Source organism: Colletotrichum chrysophilum (assembly GCF_026319265.1).
Source record: "Colletotrichum chrysophilum strain AFK26 chromosome Unknown scaffold_99, whole genome shotgun sequence".
In the NCBI taxonomy this organism is placed as follows: Eukaryota; Fungi; Ascomycota; class Sordariomycetes; order Glomerellales; family Glomerellaceae; genus Colletotrichum; species Colletotrichum chrysophilum.
Genome location: NW_026517386.1, coordinates 67,335 through 83,471, shown reverse-complemented (window position 1 = coordinate 83,471; position 16,137 = coordinate 67,335). Strand labels below are relative to the sequence as shown.

At 51.5% G+C, this 16,137-nt stretch overlaps 3 protein-coding genes across 3 annotated transcripts; 2 read left to right on the top strand and 1 right to left on the bottom strand.

Moving 5' to 3' along the window:
- Positions 1–5,643: 5,643 nt before the first annotated feature.
- On the top strand, positions 5,644–7,028 carry COL26b_009855 (uncharacterized protein; the record flags this gene model as incomplete). Its single annotated transcript, XM_053182570.1, has 4 exons — positions 5,644–5,873; positions 5,925–6,174; positions 6,223–6,691; positions 6,745–7,028. The coding sequence occupies 4 exons, from the start codon at positions 5,644–5,646 to the stop codon at positions 7,026–7,028; spliced, it is 1,233 nt and encodes a 410-aa protein (XP_053033476.1).
- Positions 7,029–7,551: 523 nt separating this feature from the next.
- COL26b_009854 (uncharacterized protein) lies at positions 7,552–10,275 on the top strand (the record flags this gene model as incomplete). The annotated part of the gene is made up of 1 exon (XM_053182569.1): positions 7,552–10,275. The coding sequence occupies one exon, from the start codon at positions 7,552–7,554 to the stop codon at positions 10,273–10,275; it is 2,724 nt and encodes a 907-aa protein (XP_053033475.1).
- Positions 10,276–14,319: 4,044 nt separating this feature from the next.
- On the bottom strand, positions 14,320–14,896 carry COL26b_009853 (uncharacterized protein; the record flags this gene model as incomplete). Its single annotated transcript, XM_053182568.1, has 3 exons — positions 14,320–14,574; positions 14,622–14,804; positions 14,858–14,896. 3 exons carry the CDS (start codon positions 14,894–14,896, stop codon positions 14,320–14,322), a joined length of 477 nt encoding a protein of 158 aa, XP_053033474.1.
- Between the last annotated feature and the right edge of the window lie 1,241 nt (positions 14,897–16,137).

Below are 16,137 nucleotides of genomic sequence, written 5' to 3'. Positions count from 1 at the left end.
GCAACCCGAAACGCCGTTATTCCATAGCCAATGGAATAGCTTTTGTTGATCATGAGCCTCCCGATCTTGGAGCTACCCACCGAGATCATCCAATTGATCTTGCATCATGCCTGTCTCTCACGTGGCCTGCAGCGAGGGCTGCGCCTGAAGCTCGTATGCAGTACGTTATTTCTCACACATCACCTTTGAACACTGTAACATAGGTACTGTTGGCGTTCAACCCAGCTTTCTGACCCGTACCAGAGCTCTTCAAAGATCTTATCGGCCCCTCCATCATAGAGGGGCTTCTGTTGGCTCAAAAAGAGTATGGGTTCTTGTATTGGAGGCAGCTTCCAGAATCGCTAAAGGGTAGACCCCCCTTGCTATGTCATTGGCGGGTGCAGGAGAATTACGGGACAGAGAACCTATGGCACGCATATTGCGTCCAAAGAACCCGAGTTGAGACAGACCCGGGGGACCCTTTTACGCGCTTGAGACAACTGGCGGAGGACTGGTGCAAGGAGACTGGAGCCGATATCGAAACTACTATCTCAGAACTTTGCTGGTTGACTTTATCTGAGTTCCATGGCGGAATTGCCTTCCCTTCAATGGGTACCAGAACTGAGGCATCTCAAGGATTGCTCGTTCTTGCAGTCCATTTCAACAAACAATCTCTTGTCAAGACCCTTTTACAAAACCACAAGTGGCCCTTTAAGTATCCTTTTGGCAAGACCGATCTACTGCCTTCTCCATGGCAAGTTGCCGTTGAAGCTGGGAATCGTGAGGTCGTTAAGCTATTACTTGAAGCTATGACCGATGAAAAAGGACTCCCTCCTCATTTGTAAGTAGCGAAGACGCCTTTTATACGGGGTCGGCTGCCAATAAATGGGGCCTACGTCTATTCCTCACATTGCTAATCGAAAATTTTCGATACCCAGACGAGACCGAGCCGAGTCACCTTTGACACGGGCATTTACAGAACGTCGTGCTGTTCATGCTGCAGCACATGGCGGAAACATCGGCGCTGCTCAGGAGGTCTTGACCCAATTACGTGACTGCACCTTCATCGTCGCGCCAATGGAAACGTTGATTCCTGTGCGATACACCTCAGAAGATCACAAGTACAAATTTGCGACACAGAACTGGGAGGTCCACAAGTATGTGTGCGACTGGGTTGACGCCACTGTTTCCGACTATCGCTTTGTGATTCTTCATTGCTGGCTGGGCAACGTGGAGATGGTGCGGAATCTTCTCGATGCAGGAGCCGACGTTGACGGGTCTGTCTGGGACAAGCAAGTTCCTCTAGCAGTGGCGGCCCGAGCTTGCCATGTAGAGGTGGTCGAACTTCTCCTTGAATGGGGCGCGAACCCCAGCAGCAGCGAGTACATGCTCGGCTACCCGCTGATGGCAGCTGCAGCTGGCGGGAGCTTGGCCATTGTGAGAATGCTGCTGGATCACAGGGCAATTGCCGACCTCAGGGAGTGTTCGACCTTGAAGTACGCTGTGATGAACGAACATACAGCCATGGTCAAGTTGTTGTTTGAGAGATTCGCTCCGGTGGAGCCTGAGACAATAACCATGGCTTTTCAATCTGCGAGAGAGAATGGTCTAGAGATTATGATAGACCTTTTGAGGCATCTAGAACCGAGACTCGTTTGACAGCAAAGAGGTTCACCATCCATGTTATGATGGGTAGATGGTATCTCATCTTCGCAGGAAAAGAGACATCACATCATCTCGATATCCCATCGAGTGCTGCATGACGCCAGTACAAAGTCTTGCGGGGTACAGCGAATCAGATACGATTTCAGCTGATCGACACTTTTTTTCTGCGAATTACAAAATTCACTGAGACAAGAATTGGAGAAATTACGGGTACTGGATGTACTGGCGTCATGCAGCACTCGATGGGATAGAGCCTTCGAGACTGATCCGTACAATATTGAACCCATTTTCAAAGCGTTGGCTACACTCAGGGACGCATCCGGGCTACACATGACAAGGACATCTCAGGATAGCCCCGCTTTGCACCAGCAGACGAGCTTTTGACCATTGATATCGAGGGTATTGCTGGTATCTCTTACCTTACGGGGCTTGCCAACCTTGTCGCACAAGGGGGTATGGAAGTCGGAATGTCATCAGATAACCCGGTAAAATGAAGGACAATCCGATGATACGCTGCTTTCTTCGTGCCAACCGCTTGCAGAGTTCTTTGGAACGCTCGAGTTCCCAGCTCAATTACCCAAATGATGAAGTAGCCTGGCGGAATCCCCGTCCTTTGTCTAGGGCTGCTGGCCTCGAAGCCCTCTTCAGTGGCAGCGAAACCTGCCGAAGCAGGGTTGCTCGGATATTATGTACTGCTGTCATCAGATATGTCGTCGCCCCTTGTACCAACAGTCCTCGGTTGGGACTAGAGGACAAAATTAGGTGTGGTCTTTGCCAATCATAAGGCCCACCGAGATCGGTTAAGTTCCCTGGGAAAATTGCAACGGCGACATCTTAAACCAGGGCTCTCCGCCCTGTAGGATTCCGCGGACAAGTCTTTTAGACGGGGCTTCAATCAGGGATTCCAGTAGATATCCTGGCCCAAGCCCAAACACGAAATCCATCCGCTTTTCCGGCTCGAGTCCCCGGGAGACAACTTGGCAAAGGCATTGGGGAACTGGCCTGGCCTGTGTTTCTGGGCCTGACCCACGATGATTTCGGTCCACGCGATAATGAGACTCGACTCCGACTTTGCCACACTGGCGCAGCGATCGCTCCGGACGTTGTTGGCTGTGCCGTCTCTGCTAATAGTGCTAGATGCGAGTGGGCCAATGAGACGGCCAACCCGCCGGGATTCTTTTCCGGAAATGTCAAACGATGCAGTAATGCGAAGTGAAAGCTAGGATGTGCAGCAATTAGCCGGCATCGGATATGAATCAAGGAGACCGTGGCGCAACAAAAGCCGCAGAGAACATGGAGGAAAGAGGCACGCGTACGGCATTGTCGCCTCAACAGCCGGGGTGTGGCTCATCCTTGACAAACCTTCCTCCTCCCGTCCAAAATCAACCAAGGTTTCATCATGGCTCCCAGTCTTGAGGGCGGACGTGTAAGAGAAATTTCATTGGGTTCGCGAGGAACTAGTTTCCGGGACCATCCTTCTGGTTCTGAGAATACATGATCGTCGTGACAGTTGTCTTCTTGATGCCCTGCCTCTCAGGACCGTTCCGCAGTCCAGTTTTATGCAAGCTCTCGTCGCTGTCGTCCGCTCCACCACCCGCCATAACGGTGGTTGATCCAACTGGCCGTGAGGCATATGTTCCCATCTCGTAGTCGTCCCCTGTTCTATCCTTGCGTGGCCTCGGGGCCCTGTCTCCCTCGCCTGTTCCCACAGGCCATTGAGAATTTGAGAGTGTTTGCCAATTGCTGTTTCTACTCCGCAGCGTCCCTCGACCGTAGTAAGTGTTGCCTGTCGGTGCCTTGGACCCTTTTCCGTAGATGCTTCCTAAGAAATCCTTGAATAAAGGGCGGAGTGTGGGCAAGCTGCCAGCGATAATTCCGACATTTGCTTCGATAACCGTCCACATCTGGATATTTCGTGAGTCCCATAGGGGATCGAATGTTTTCCCGTACGCCGTCACCACATAGTAGACTTTTACACAGGCTGCTGCGCATGCAAACACACCGAGGCCTAGGATAATCATGAGAGATATTCGGACACGGGTAGGGACATTGAGAGTCCATAGCATTGGGGCGGGGATCGCGATGCCGAATAGAAGGTCGGTGAGAATATTGACGGAGGAGTTGGCATATGCAAGGCTTTTGATCGTTTGGATGTCCCAGCACGTCGAGTCTACGTTGAAGTCCCAGAAGATTCGGACATCGGTGCATTGAAATACGATTGTCTGCATGTGAGGAAAATGTAAGTAAGCAGGATGATTCATGGTGATCTGGGATTTGGCTTCTAGATTGTGTCTTACAAAAATGCAGGCAATCGTGTATGCGGTCATAAAAACCATGATGCCAATGATCATACTCTTGTAGAGCTTCTTCGATGCAATGCGGAGCAAGGAAGATCCTACGGCGAGCTTGACAAGACACAGAGCCGATAGAAAGAGCGGCTGCGAGGTGAAAGACATCTTCATCGCGATGGGGTAGTCAACCGAAAGGTCAACATCTCCGGTATGACGACCAACTCCATGCCGAACCTGAGTAATAAGAACGCCTTCGCCAGCGATGGCAATAGCCATCGCAAGTGTCATGAACCCGTCCTGGATTTGGGTACAATGTCAGTGATACCGAGTTGGTGAGATGCAGGAAGAGACGCAAACAGACATCAAGACCAAAGCTGTGAATCATACCAAGACGCACGTACAAGCGTGCCCCCACCGTAACAAGAGCCACACATGTTAACGTCAGCGTCGCTGCTAGGACCGTAGGGCCCTCATTGTCAGCAGGATTGGAAACAAATTCCATCTTGCACAGTTTGTCGAAGAAATCATCACATGAGAGAAGAAGAGATGTTTTCGCCGCAGAAGTCTAAAGAGTCGACGAAAGGTAAAAACACTGAATAGTCTTTCAACCAATCCCCCAATTCCGCCACCACAATCAGCCTACAGCGAGCCACATAGAGACGCCGTTGGTCACTCCTGGATCGAGAGTCAATTGGCCAGCGTCACATGAAAAGCGCTTTATCCTCATGAAAAATGTTATCAGGCCATTACGTACAGCAACTTCCAAGTCCTTGACCACCTGTTTCTAGGCGATAACTATCTCGTTGACGAACCGAGACGATGAAGCGCCAGGACTGGACTGGATGCACCGTACCTGCCACGTCCACCGGTGCCACCATCGCAAGCCGGTTGGTGGCATTTCTCTTGGCAAAATGTGTCAAAATTTGCGATACCGGGATTATCAAAACGCAGGGGCTCTGCAGATTCCAAGATGGCATGATATTGTCTTGGTTTCTGGTTGGTCGTTAAATCAAGGTATGACTAGATCCTGGGGTTCTTTTATGCTTCGTGTCCCGCGTTAAACACAGCCGAGCATCGGACACACCTCCCCAACGGGCAAGAGGTCATGACAAGGGAATCTATTTACCGGGTCGCCAAAGGGTCCGGACCGTGTGCCGGTCGAGTAATCCCGGCATAGGTCTGCATGACGAATTGACCACGCCGCCGCCCCTTCCGCAACCCTGGTCTCGGAGGAGAAAGCCAAGCATCGCCAACGGTTCCCGCCTTCAACTTCCCTGCACTGGTGGGTACGTTTCCTGCGTTTTTAGTGCTGACTTGTTGACAAGATTGGCTGTGGGATGGATCTTTCGTAAAAGCCCTGCAGATATGGAGTTCTCGTTGGTTGGTGGCAATGCTCAAGACTCGTCTCAGACGAGTCGTCTTTTACCCGACATGGTCCACCGAAATTTCGCAAGGATCTCCAACGCTTTGAGAAAGTGTCCGGCATGATTGATACGCCCGACTACAGTATTCGATAAGCACGTTGGTGATGGACCGATATAGAATTTTCCCCGAAATAATAGAGATGCCAGTCTATGGGAAGTCCATATATCTGGCACCAAGCTAGTCACCCCTTCTGCAGAGAGCTTTCTCCTGCACTCAGCCAGGTTCTCTCCATCTGGGTCGTCCCGGTTTCTCATTGGCTCAGGCTTCCAATTCCTTCGTAAACATGCACCTCCTATCTCTCGGCATCTTTGCCTTACAGACGACTTCTGTTGCTTTGGCCAACCCGTTGCCTCAAGCGGACGCAGGAGCCATTGCCGCCGCTGAAGGCGTCGAGGAACTGGCTGCTCTCGCTCAGTCTGCCTATGCGAAGTCTGAAGAGCTTCTCAACAGCGGAGAGCTACAGAAGCGAGGGAGCACTTGTACGCCCGGCAACATCAAGATCCGCAAGGAGTGGTATGTATTCACGCCATAATAGCTAGTCGGGTTGAGCTAATCTGTTTATAGGGGCGCCTTAAGCAAGCAAGAGCGACTTGACTACCTCAAGGCTGTCAAGTGTTTCACATCCAAGCCTGCAAGAACTCCTTCTGAGATTGTCCCCGGGGCTAAGACGCGATTCGATGACTTCGTCGCCACGCACATCAATCAGACCTTCTCAATTCATCTGACTGGAACCTTCCTATCGTGGCACAGGCAGTTTACTTGGCTGTATGAGGAGGCTCTGAGAGAGGAGTGCGGCTACACTGGCACTCAACCGGTAAGAGGCATTTCAGAGTCTGAAGACGCGTACTGACCTTGATGACAGTACTGGGACTGGACCAAGTCTGCAATTACGGGACTCAACACTTCTCCGGTCTTCGACGGAAGTGATACGTCAATCTCCGGCGACGGAGAGTTTATCGAAGGCAAGGGTGATTTGATTCTTACCGATGGCGATGGCAATGAGGTTGTTCGCCTCCCTTCCGGAACTGGTGGTGGTTGCGTAAAGTCCGGACCGTTCAAGGACTTATCGGTCAACCTCGGCCCCGTCGCCCTGGCGCTTCCAGGCGGAGGCAGCGAGTCGAACCCAGATGGACTTTTTGCCTATAACCCAAGGTGTCTCAAGCGTGACCTTACCACTGAGATCAACCGTCGCTTCTGCAATGCGTCGGCTGTGATCCACAACATCGTCGTCCCCAAAGACATCTCAACTTTCCAGTATGAGATGCAGGGCTTCACTGAGACATCAGTCACCATGTTGGGTATCCACGGAGGCGGACATTACAGTTTTGGCGGTACGTGATTTCCACACTTCAATCTTCGTTGTTCCCAGCTAATCGACGTACAGGCGATCCGGCTCGCGACTTCTTCACCAGTCCGGGAGACCCAGTCTTCTACCTTCACCATGCCATGATTGACCGTGTTTGGTGGATGTGGCAGATGCTCTCCCCACACGACCGCCAGTTTACCGAGAACGCGATTTCCGGCACCAACACGTTCTTGAACACGCCTCCCAGCGCCAACACTACTTTTGAGGACATTCTGGACTATGGCTACGCATCCGACTCTCGCATCACTGTTGGAGATGCGCTTAGCACACTCTCTGGACCTTACTGTTATGTCTACCTGTGAAGACTCTGTATGAGTTGGGTCTGAACGAAGGCCAGTTGCAAAATATAGAGTCGCTAGCTAATACCATCTAATATTGAACCATTTGTTTCCGAGTCGTGACGGCGAGACGAGGCCGCCAAGTAGGGCTGCCCCGGCCCCACACGGAGCCGTTGACTATCAACGCCGATAGTCAAGTGGCTTCCTTGCCGGTGGTAGTAGGAGCACAGCAAGGCTTGATCGGTCTGATTTACATGAAATTCGCAGCTTCACATACTCAACAAGCTACAATTAGATATGATGAGCCTCAGTGTGTAGTTAGGAAGATCGCATTCCATCGGTTAGCGACAGGGAATGCATTCGTGCGGCGGTTGCCGTGGCTGTGCCACATATTTTCCATGACAGTGGCTGACTCGCTGTGAATGGCTGCTGTGGATGAAAACTATGGAACCTTGGTTGACGAGATCAGCGCTGAAATGCGGTCTTACGCGAGGCGCCATCTTCACGTTGCTCTCCACATACACCGCAGAAGCTATTGTCCGCAGCCATGGACCCGGCATCGGCATTTGGTCTTGCTGCAAGTATCGTCCAAACGATCACGTTCACCAGCGATCTCATATCCAAGAGTCGGCAATTGCATCACTCAGCCCAGCGCGGCCTTGTCGAGAATGAGGAGCTGGCATCCATCGCCAGAACTCTTCAATCCCACAGTCGCCGCATTACCATTCAGCTGGTCGGCGCACCTATGGGGAAAGATGATGTTGGAAAAGATCTATCTACTCTCTGCAACGGAGTACGCGATCTTTGCAAGAATCTCCTCGATACAATTGAAGCACTTCAGAAACCCGACTCCGCCACGCGATGGGATAGCTTCACGCAAGCCCTGCGAAGCGTATGGAAGGAGCAAGACATCGTCGACTTGGCACAGAGATTGGAGAGGTATCGTCGCCAGATTGATTCAATCTTGCTTGCGAGCATGAAAGAGCAGCTCGAGAATCTGACAAAAGACACACGCGACCGCAACCAACAGATTGAGCAGAATCTCAACAAGACCCTGGCAATCGTGGAGCCGAAGAGCAGGTGGCAGGCCGAGCTGGTCCAGACGGCCCGGAGGAGCTTGGACTCAGGACCATCGGAAGGCCTTGCCTATCTTGATCTTGTCTCAGCCTCCCTATCTGCCGGCGCCAAGGAAGAGCGAGACAAGCTCATGCAACGTCGTACGCTTGAGTCTCTCAAGTTCGCGGATATCCGAGACCGTTATGAGCGCATCCCTGTCGCCCACCGAAAAACGTTCGAGTGGATATTTAGCGAGCCATCGACATCGCCCCCAGAGGGAAGAAATCCTCTGTGGGACAATTTCCATGGCTGGCTGACATCGGACGAGGTCTTATACTGGGTGACTGGCAAGCCAGGCTCAGGCAAGTCGACTTTGATGAAGTTTCTGTCTGATGACGCCCGCCTCCGACCCCAGCTGGAAGGCCGGCAGAAGGTCCCCATTCACATTGCCAGCTTCTTCTTTTGGAACTCGGGAACAATGATGCAGATGTCTCGAGAAGGACTTCTACAGTCTCTCCTTCATCAGACTATTCGAAACTTTCCTCAAGACATTCCCAAGCTTTTCCCAGAGAGATGGGAATACCAGGAGCTGTTCGGTTACGACTCCCGCTCTTGGTCGTGGTCCGAGCTCTCTCAAGCATTCACGGAGATGCTGTCTGACAAGACCAAGGCCTTCTTTTTCATTGTAGACGGACTAGATGAGCTAGACGGAGACTGCAGTGAGATGACAAGCTACTTGTTGCGCGCGTTCTCCCAGGGACCGCACATCAAAGCGTGTGTGTCCAGCCGGCCGTGGCTGGTTTTTGAGGATAGCTTCCGGCGGAAGCCATCCCTTAAAATGGAAGATTTCACAAAGAAGGACATGACATTGTTCGCAACAGAGAAGCTTACAGAGAATACTATGTTCGCCCAACTGCAATGGTTGGATGACAAAAGCACTCGGGCCTTGATTGACGAAGTCTCGGGGAAAGCCTCTGGTGTCTTCTTGTGGGTTACATTGGTGGTAAAGTCTCTTTTGGAAGGACTGCGAGATGGCGATAAAATCCAGGACCTGCGATCGCGACTAGACGACCTTCCGCCTGATCTACAGTCGCTATTCAGAAAGCTCTTGGAGGATCTCGAGCCTTCATATTTTCAGCAGTCATCAAGAATCTTCCAATCAGTTCGGGCATCCCATCTGCCAAGGACGTCGATAGCTGTGGGAGAGTACAAGTCAATCGAGGTCAAAGGGGACAGTCACGAGGCGTGGTCGTCTCTGAGACTGCTCTCCCTTTCTTTTATCGACGAAGACCCCGAGGAGGCGCTGGGGAATGACAGTCAGGGAACAATGGGCCGCCATGAGCAGGGAATTCGAGCCGAAGTAATGCGGCGACAGCTACAAAGCCGCTGCAAGGGGCTTCTCGAGGTACCCACCTTCAGCACCACAGGGCCCGAGTCAAAGGTCGAGTATCTGCACCGCACAGTCAAAGACTTCCTTGAAGAGGGAGGCGGGGGCGACTTCCTGACAACAGAGGATTCCTTTGACCCGCACGTGGTTCTCTGCGCAGCTCTCATCCGGCACGCCAGGGCTATTCGCCCGACTGAAGACGACATGACAGGGATGGAATCTCTCGCAGACATTTTACGCGAGTTCACCACCCAGTGTCATTGGCTAGAGAGACAAAACCGAGACGTTTACGTTCCGTATCTAGAAGAAATGAACAAGATAGCTGAGGCTATCTTGGGCGGCCCTGGCGGCGATAAACCTCCGCCGGACTTTTCGCAGACAGACTGGGTTTTCTCTTTTCCCCATTGGACCAGACGGGTAGACCCCTACGCTGGGCGTAAAGCCGCCCGAGTCTGGTGTCTCTTTGACTATGCCGTGGTTCGGTCTCTGACTCAATATGTTAGGCGACAGCTGTCTACAGGCTACATTCTTAAGGACAATCCGAATCACAAGTTCTTGACGGAGTATGTGTTAGAACATGGAACTCGGGCTATGGCTGAGCTGCTGGACTCGGGCATCATTACATTCAAGGATATCAAGGGCAAATCGAGCGACAACGAAAAAGACGTAGAGATGGAGAAAGCTGAAGGCTTGACACGCGAAATGGGATCGGAAAAGACGGTAGCGCGCAATCCTTCTACAAAGAGGGAGAAGGATTGGCCCACATCTCGATTCAGGCATAGCATTCACCAGATTTCTCAGAGATTCAGCCTTCGGAGGAAGAAGTAAGGCTTTGAATTCAGCGGCAACATCGTATCAGTTGAGGATGTGGAAGTGAAATCTGACAGAAATTACTGTGGCCTCAGCTCAAAGCCACTGATGGGGTCCCAACGATTGGAGGCCCTCTCAGGATACCTACTTGTATGTTCTTGGAAGACGACGCCCTGAATTCAATTGATGCCTTGAGAGAAGTATGACGAGTACATCAAAGTCTAAGTAAACAGCGGGACTGAATAGAATGTAGGGGAAGAGCTCATCCTTGTCTAGGCTAGTTTCGGGTTCCATCCCTCCTTCATTCCCCAAGAAGCATCTCTTCGTCCGGTACTCGGCTGAGTTTCGATCTTTAATAAAGCTTGGATCGTGTTCTTATCGTAGCAAACTGTGACACCTCATGCGTGTGGGGAGCCACGTGTATTAAGGTTGAGATAGCCTAGAACACGCTTGACTGCTTCAAGAAATCTCTCTCAAGTATGCTGAATACAAACTCAATTCCCATGATACGGATCGTTCCTCTATCACCCATATCAAACCGCCCGGAGCACAGTTCTAATACTTCCGCCCATCTATGACATGCCGCTCTCTCATGAATTGTGTCTCGATGGCATTTCCTCAAAGGAGGGTGCCGGGGCAAACAGCCGTTCGTCCCAGGTAACTAGACCATGCCAATGCCTTTCGCCCGGGTAGGCAGACAGCAGACGGCCAGTGTCACTTCGGAGTGAATGGCCCCTCGAGATGACATCGCTCTAACATGATTGGCTGGGGAACAAGCCATTGAGTAACAATGCCCTTCCGAAATTCTGGGCAAGACAGCCGTTAGGATGACTGTCGCAAAAGGGATGGGTTCCGTCACCAATGCCCAGGGATCGTGAGCCTGCCATCGCATTCTTGGTCACCATTTCCTCCACCCTGTCGTTCCTTTGCAGTAATGTGGGCTTGTCTTGCCTCCCCTGGACAAAAAAAGGGCGTTTGCTGGTTCGCGGGCATGGCCGACTTTGACTCAGATCTCGTGTCTCGACCTTGCGTGAGGTCTCATTACCTTTGGAAAATTTAGCTATCCCTAGCTCGTCTTACGATTTACGCGCCACCGCATTGTTTCCCACTTTGTGACATTTTCATCCCTGCTTGGCTCCTTGGCTCGGGCCGAGGGTTGTATCCGAAGTTATTCGAATGATGGCTTCACTTGCCCGACCTGTAAGTAAGTACGAACTCGTATTAATGGTCGATATCCCTGAGCATCAGGCTAATGCTCAGCTAGTCAATACTCGGGTTTCTCTCAGAATTTTATCCTTCTCGCCGTCGTCACAATGACCTCTAGCTTCGGTCTTCGTGTCCCAAGACCACTGCTCTGGGTGCGATTTCTGCTGCCGCTTCTCCTCAGCCCGAATTTGACACTGGCACAAACCAGCAGTCAGCAGGCTTACGCTCTACCCGGAGCTATTGCAATAGGGTGTACCAACATCTATGTATTCAGCACAACGACAGAACTTGTCCTGACAGATGAGGCTTTGACGCCGGCTACTTGCCAGGAGGCATGTTACGTGGACGCAACCCCAAGCCGCTTGTACGCCATTCTGGTCGCCGATGATTGCTACTGCGATACCCAAAATTCCCTAAATGGCTTCCCGACAGATGAATCGAACTGCTATATTGATTGCTCGGGGGGTCCAGCGGGAGCGTTCTGCGGTGGATATCCGGAAGACCCAACAGTCGTCATAGCCAACGTGTACTACCGCGGCGACTATCCTCTTATTTCAACAACTTCATCCACAGACAGGACCTCTTCTACATCCTCATCAACTCTTGAGGTCAGCACAGATGACGCATCCTCCACTGTCACAGTATCAAGTTCAATTGGCGAGTCGAGTTCAACGTCCGAGACAGCAACCAGCACGGAACTGAGCCCCGATACAACACCTAGCTCCGACACAGTAACCAGCACAGAACTGAGCCCCGATACAACATCTAGCTCCGACACAGAAACCAGCACGGCATTCAGCTCTGATACGACATCTAGCTCCAGCACACCATCAAGCTCAACGGATGAGTCCTCTACTTCTCTGGAGGCCAGCTCTAGCTCGAGTACCGACTTGACAGAAAGTTCGAGTGCTACTACAAGCTCTGATACCTCAAGCTCCGACCTCATATCCAGCACATCTGTCACTCCTAGTGGCAGCAATACAGCTGATGAACTTTCGTCCACATCAAGCCCTGTAGAGACTGGTGTTTCCAGTACGAGCATCACTGTATCGTCAACAGACGATGTCACCAGCTCCAGCAGCACAGTAACTGAGAGTACCACCAGCTCTTCTGATGGCGATATTGAGAGCAGCAGCGATATCATTTCAGCCTCACCAACCAGCGTGTTGTCGACTGATACATCCACAACGCCTGTCCCGGAGTCAGAGACAACAAGCAGCCCCACTACCAACAGTGAAGCTAGCAGCACACAGTCTAGCAACGATGATATCTTGTCATCGTCCTCGGACCCTCCTTTTTCAACTTCCATGGCAATTACTGGCAGCTCCACTGAGCCCCTGGTTTCAACAGCACAGTCTGAAGACACGGATTCCGCAACTACCACGACATCTGCTGGGGCTGCAACAACTTTCAGCCCTTCCTCTAGTACGACTCCGGAAGCATCATCTGATCCAGATTCTTCTAGCACCAGCAGCGGTGCACCGGATTTCACACCTACTCCCGCGCCCTCGACCACAGCTAGCACTCAGGATCCCAGCCCTTCTCTCTCTCAGCAATTCCCAACCCTTGACCCAAGCAGCACTCGAAGCACATTTTCTCCGCCGTTCCCCTTTACAAACTCGTCGATCGGGTTGCCATCAACCACACAAGATGAACCAAGTCAAACACCAGAAACGTTGGATCTGGACATCGAGGTCACACCAAGCCCCGAAACCTCGCAAACTGACGCAGGCTCGCCCAGCATCCAAACCCCGCCAGCCGTTTCCGACAGTCAAATCACACCAGGGGTTTCAAACACCCAAGCCACACCTATTGCGTCAAATAGCCCATCCACTCTAGTCGTGCCAGATAGCCAAATCACACCAGCCGTGTCGAGTACCCAAACTTCAGCAGGTGTCCCAGGCATTCAGATCACGCCTGGCTCATCAAGCATTGGTAGTATCTCGGCCTCAGGAAATACAGGCACCGCGTCCGCGTCAAGTTTACCGGAAAGCGATGCCCTCGGGGCGTCCTTCATTAGTCCTACAACCTCGAGCTCAATTCCTTCCATATCTGCAGGCGCATCATCACCCTCCGCTCCAAACAGCGGCCCGGCAACCAGTTCGTCCACATCGTCCGAGCCTGCCTCAAGCTCGCTGAACACTGATGAGCTTGGGGCGTCATTCATCAGTCCGACAGGCCCCGACCAAACCCTTTCAATCTCTGCAGGCGCATCATCTGTCCAAAACAGTGGCCCTGCAGAAAGCTCGTCGACATCGTTGACGCCTGCCTCGAGTTTACTTGCTAGCGACGCGCTCGGGGCGTCATTCATAAGTCCGGCAGCCCCGAGCTCGACTCCTTCCATATCCACAGGCACACTATCGCCCTCTGTCCAAAACAGTGGCTCAGTATCAGGTTCGTCGACGTCGTTGGCACCTACCTCAGTCCCTTCAACCTTGAGTACAGTGCCAATCTTGCCCTCAACATCTAGCGTTGAATCTGCATCTTTGAATGACAACTTGGCAACGGCAACATCAACCACATCATCAGCAGCGAACACGACACTTCCTACTGCGGACGGCGGCGACGGCATCGGTGATGATATCGAAGACCCGGAACTTGATATCTACCTCAATTATCCGTTCTATTTCACAATCATCCCCTTAGAAGCGCCTGCTGCGACTGAACTGCCTCGAAAAGGCTAGTTGAAGGGCAAAGCTTGTTCTTAGTGTGCCTATGTAATTACGAATCGAATCAAATGACCCGTTCTTCAAACGTCCCTTTCGATCCGCCATGATGACCAGTACCCATTGAACTCCTGAAAACACCCATTGTCGTCCCTTTGTCCAAGGTAAGCATGAAGAACGTGCCTGGCAATCATTGAGGGTGCTTTGTAGTGGACTCAGCAAGCTTGTCGCCCAGGTTCTGGTTCTCCACCTGCAACTTGTTGATGGCCTCCATGAAAGCAGCGCACTGCAACTTCATTTTATCCAGTTCATTGCGCAGAACATCCTGCTGTTCCTCTGAGGCAGCCAGCTGCGCATGGTGCATCTCTTGCAGTTCTTGGGTTGCCTTTCGCAGGGAGGCGTCTGCGACCGCTGCGGTCTCCATATCATTGAAAGCGTCCTCACCCTGCCTTATGTTAGAGACTACAACATAAAAAGCGCCAGAAGACTCACCTGATGGAGGAAGGCAACCACCATAGGATCAGGAACATCATTCCAAGATTTGAAGCCTGTGTAATAGGCATCTCGGTCCTCCTTCTCCTTTTGAGCCTTGGCGGCCTTGAGCTCCACAGTCGGCACGGCAAACTCAAGGCCAGGGAAGACGTATGGCGTATCTCCCTTCACGATGGTGTAGATCTGTCAGGCATGATGTCAGCTCAAGTGGAACAAAAGACCAAGCTCATACTCACATCGGCAATCACAACTCCAGGCTCCTTGATGTCCGCCATGTTGAAGGTGCTAGTATGCATGAGAAAGAAAGATGAAGGTTGGTATGATGGTTGTTGTGAACCTGGGTTTGTTGTTGTTATTGGATTGAGGAAGGTTTGCTGATCAGCTTGGTTTGGAGGAAACGTGCAGTTGAGAGGACGAAAAGCGCGCCTTTTAAGCTTTCAAGGTTGTTTTTCAGCAGGTCCAGGTGAGGAAGGAACTGTTCAACAAAGATTGGGCTCCTTTATTTCCTGTTGTTAGTCATTTGTTTTCAACACATACAATTGCTTTGTTTTTTTCTTTGGCTCTCTGTAAGTCGATGTTTTTAGAACAATCCTGGCAGGAACAATCAACTTGAGTATCGGTTAGTGCCTTCCCTATCGTGAGATTTACACAATTGCGATCTGGCTGGGTTGGATACCTTATGTTGGTTTCTTCGATAGATGGCCCTTCATGGCCATCCCGCGAGCTGCTCCTGCCCTCTCAGGAGTTCCGTTCCTTCCTCTGCCTACTTATTCAGAAAATTCTGATCTCTTACCGAACAGTAGATTACGTCATATCCACCTCGGCTCAACCGTACTTTACTTTTCTCCTCAGATTTATTTCTCAGGTACACCCGACTTTCTTGGCTAGGCTTCTGCCTCACTCACCACTACCCGCCAACGCATCGCCACGTCGCCCGACTCTTTATTTCTCATCCTTTTTCTTCATAAAAGGCTTCTTCCTACCTTCGAACGCTCGATAATGTCATTTATTTCACATTTAAGCGTTCAAGTGTCGAGGTTTGTAAGAGCTGCTCCTTCTAATTCCAGTTGTCTCCTCTTTCCCAAACCCTGTCTCCATCAACTCCTGTGGTTCACCTGCCACAACAATCCAGTGTGCGCTTCTTATTTCTGGACGGTCACTTCATTTCATTTTCCCCTGATTTTGTTTGATCTTGTGGGTTGTGCGTCTCTGGGTCGCTACTCAGGATCTTGCCCTGGCCTACAAGTAGCCTCCCTCTCACTCTCGACAACCCCTTCCCCTCCCACCGATCTACCCAAACACCAGTCCCACAACTCCTTGCCAATATCCTCTCTTCGCCTTTGTTCTTGCTGTCACCTCTTTCCCATCTTCTTCAATTGCCATCTTCTGCCTGGAGCCTTTCAATTTTCACACCTACCATCCGCCTCCCTAGCCATTTTCGATCCTATCGCCGCCATCGCCTGAGCTTGTTCGACGTCCTTCATCTTTTCGCCGCTCACGAACTTTTAGTCGCGGG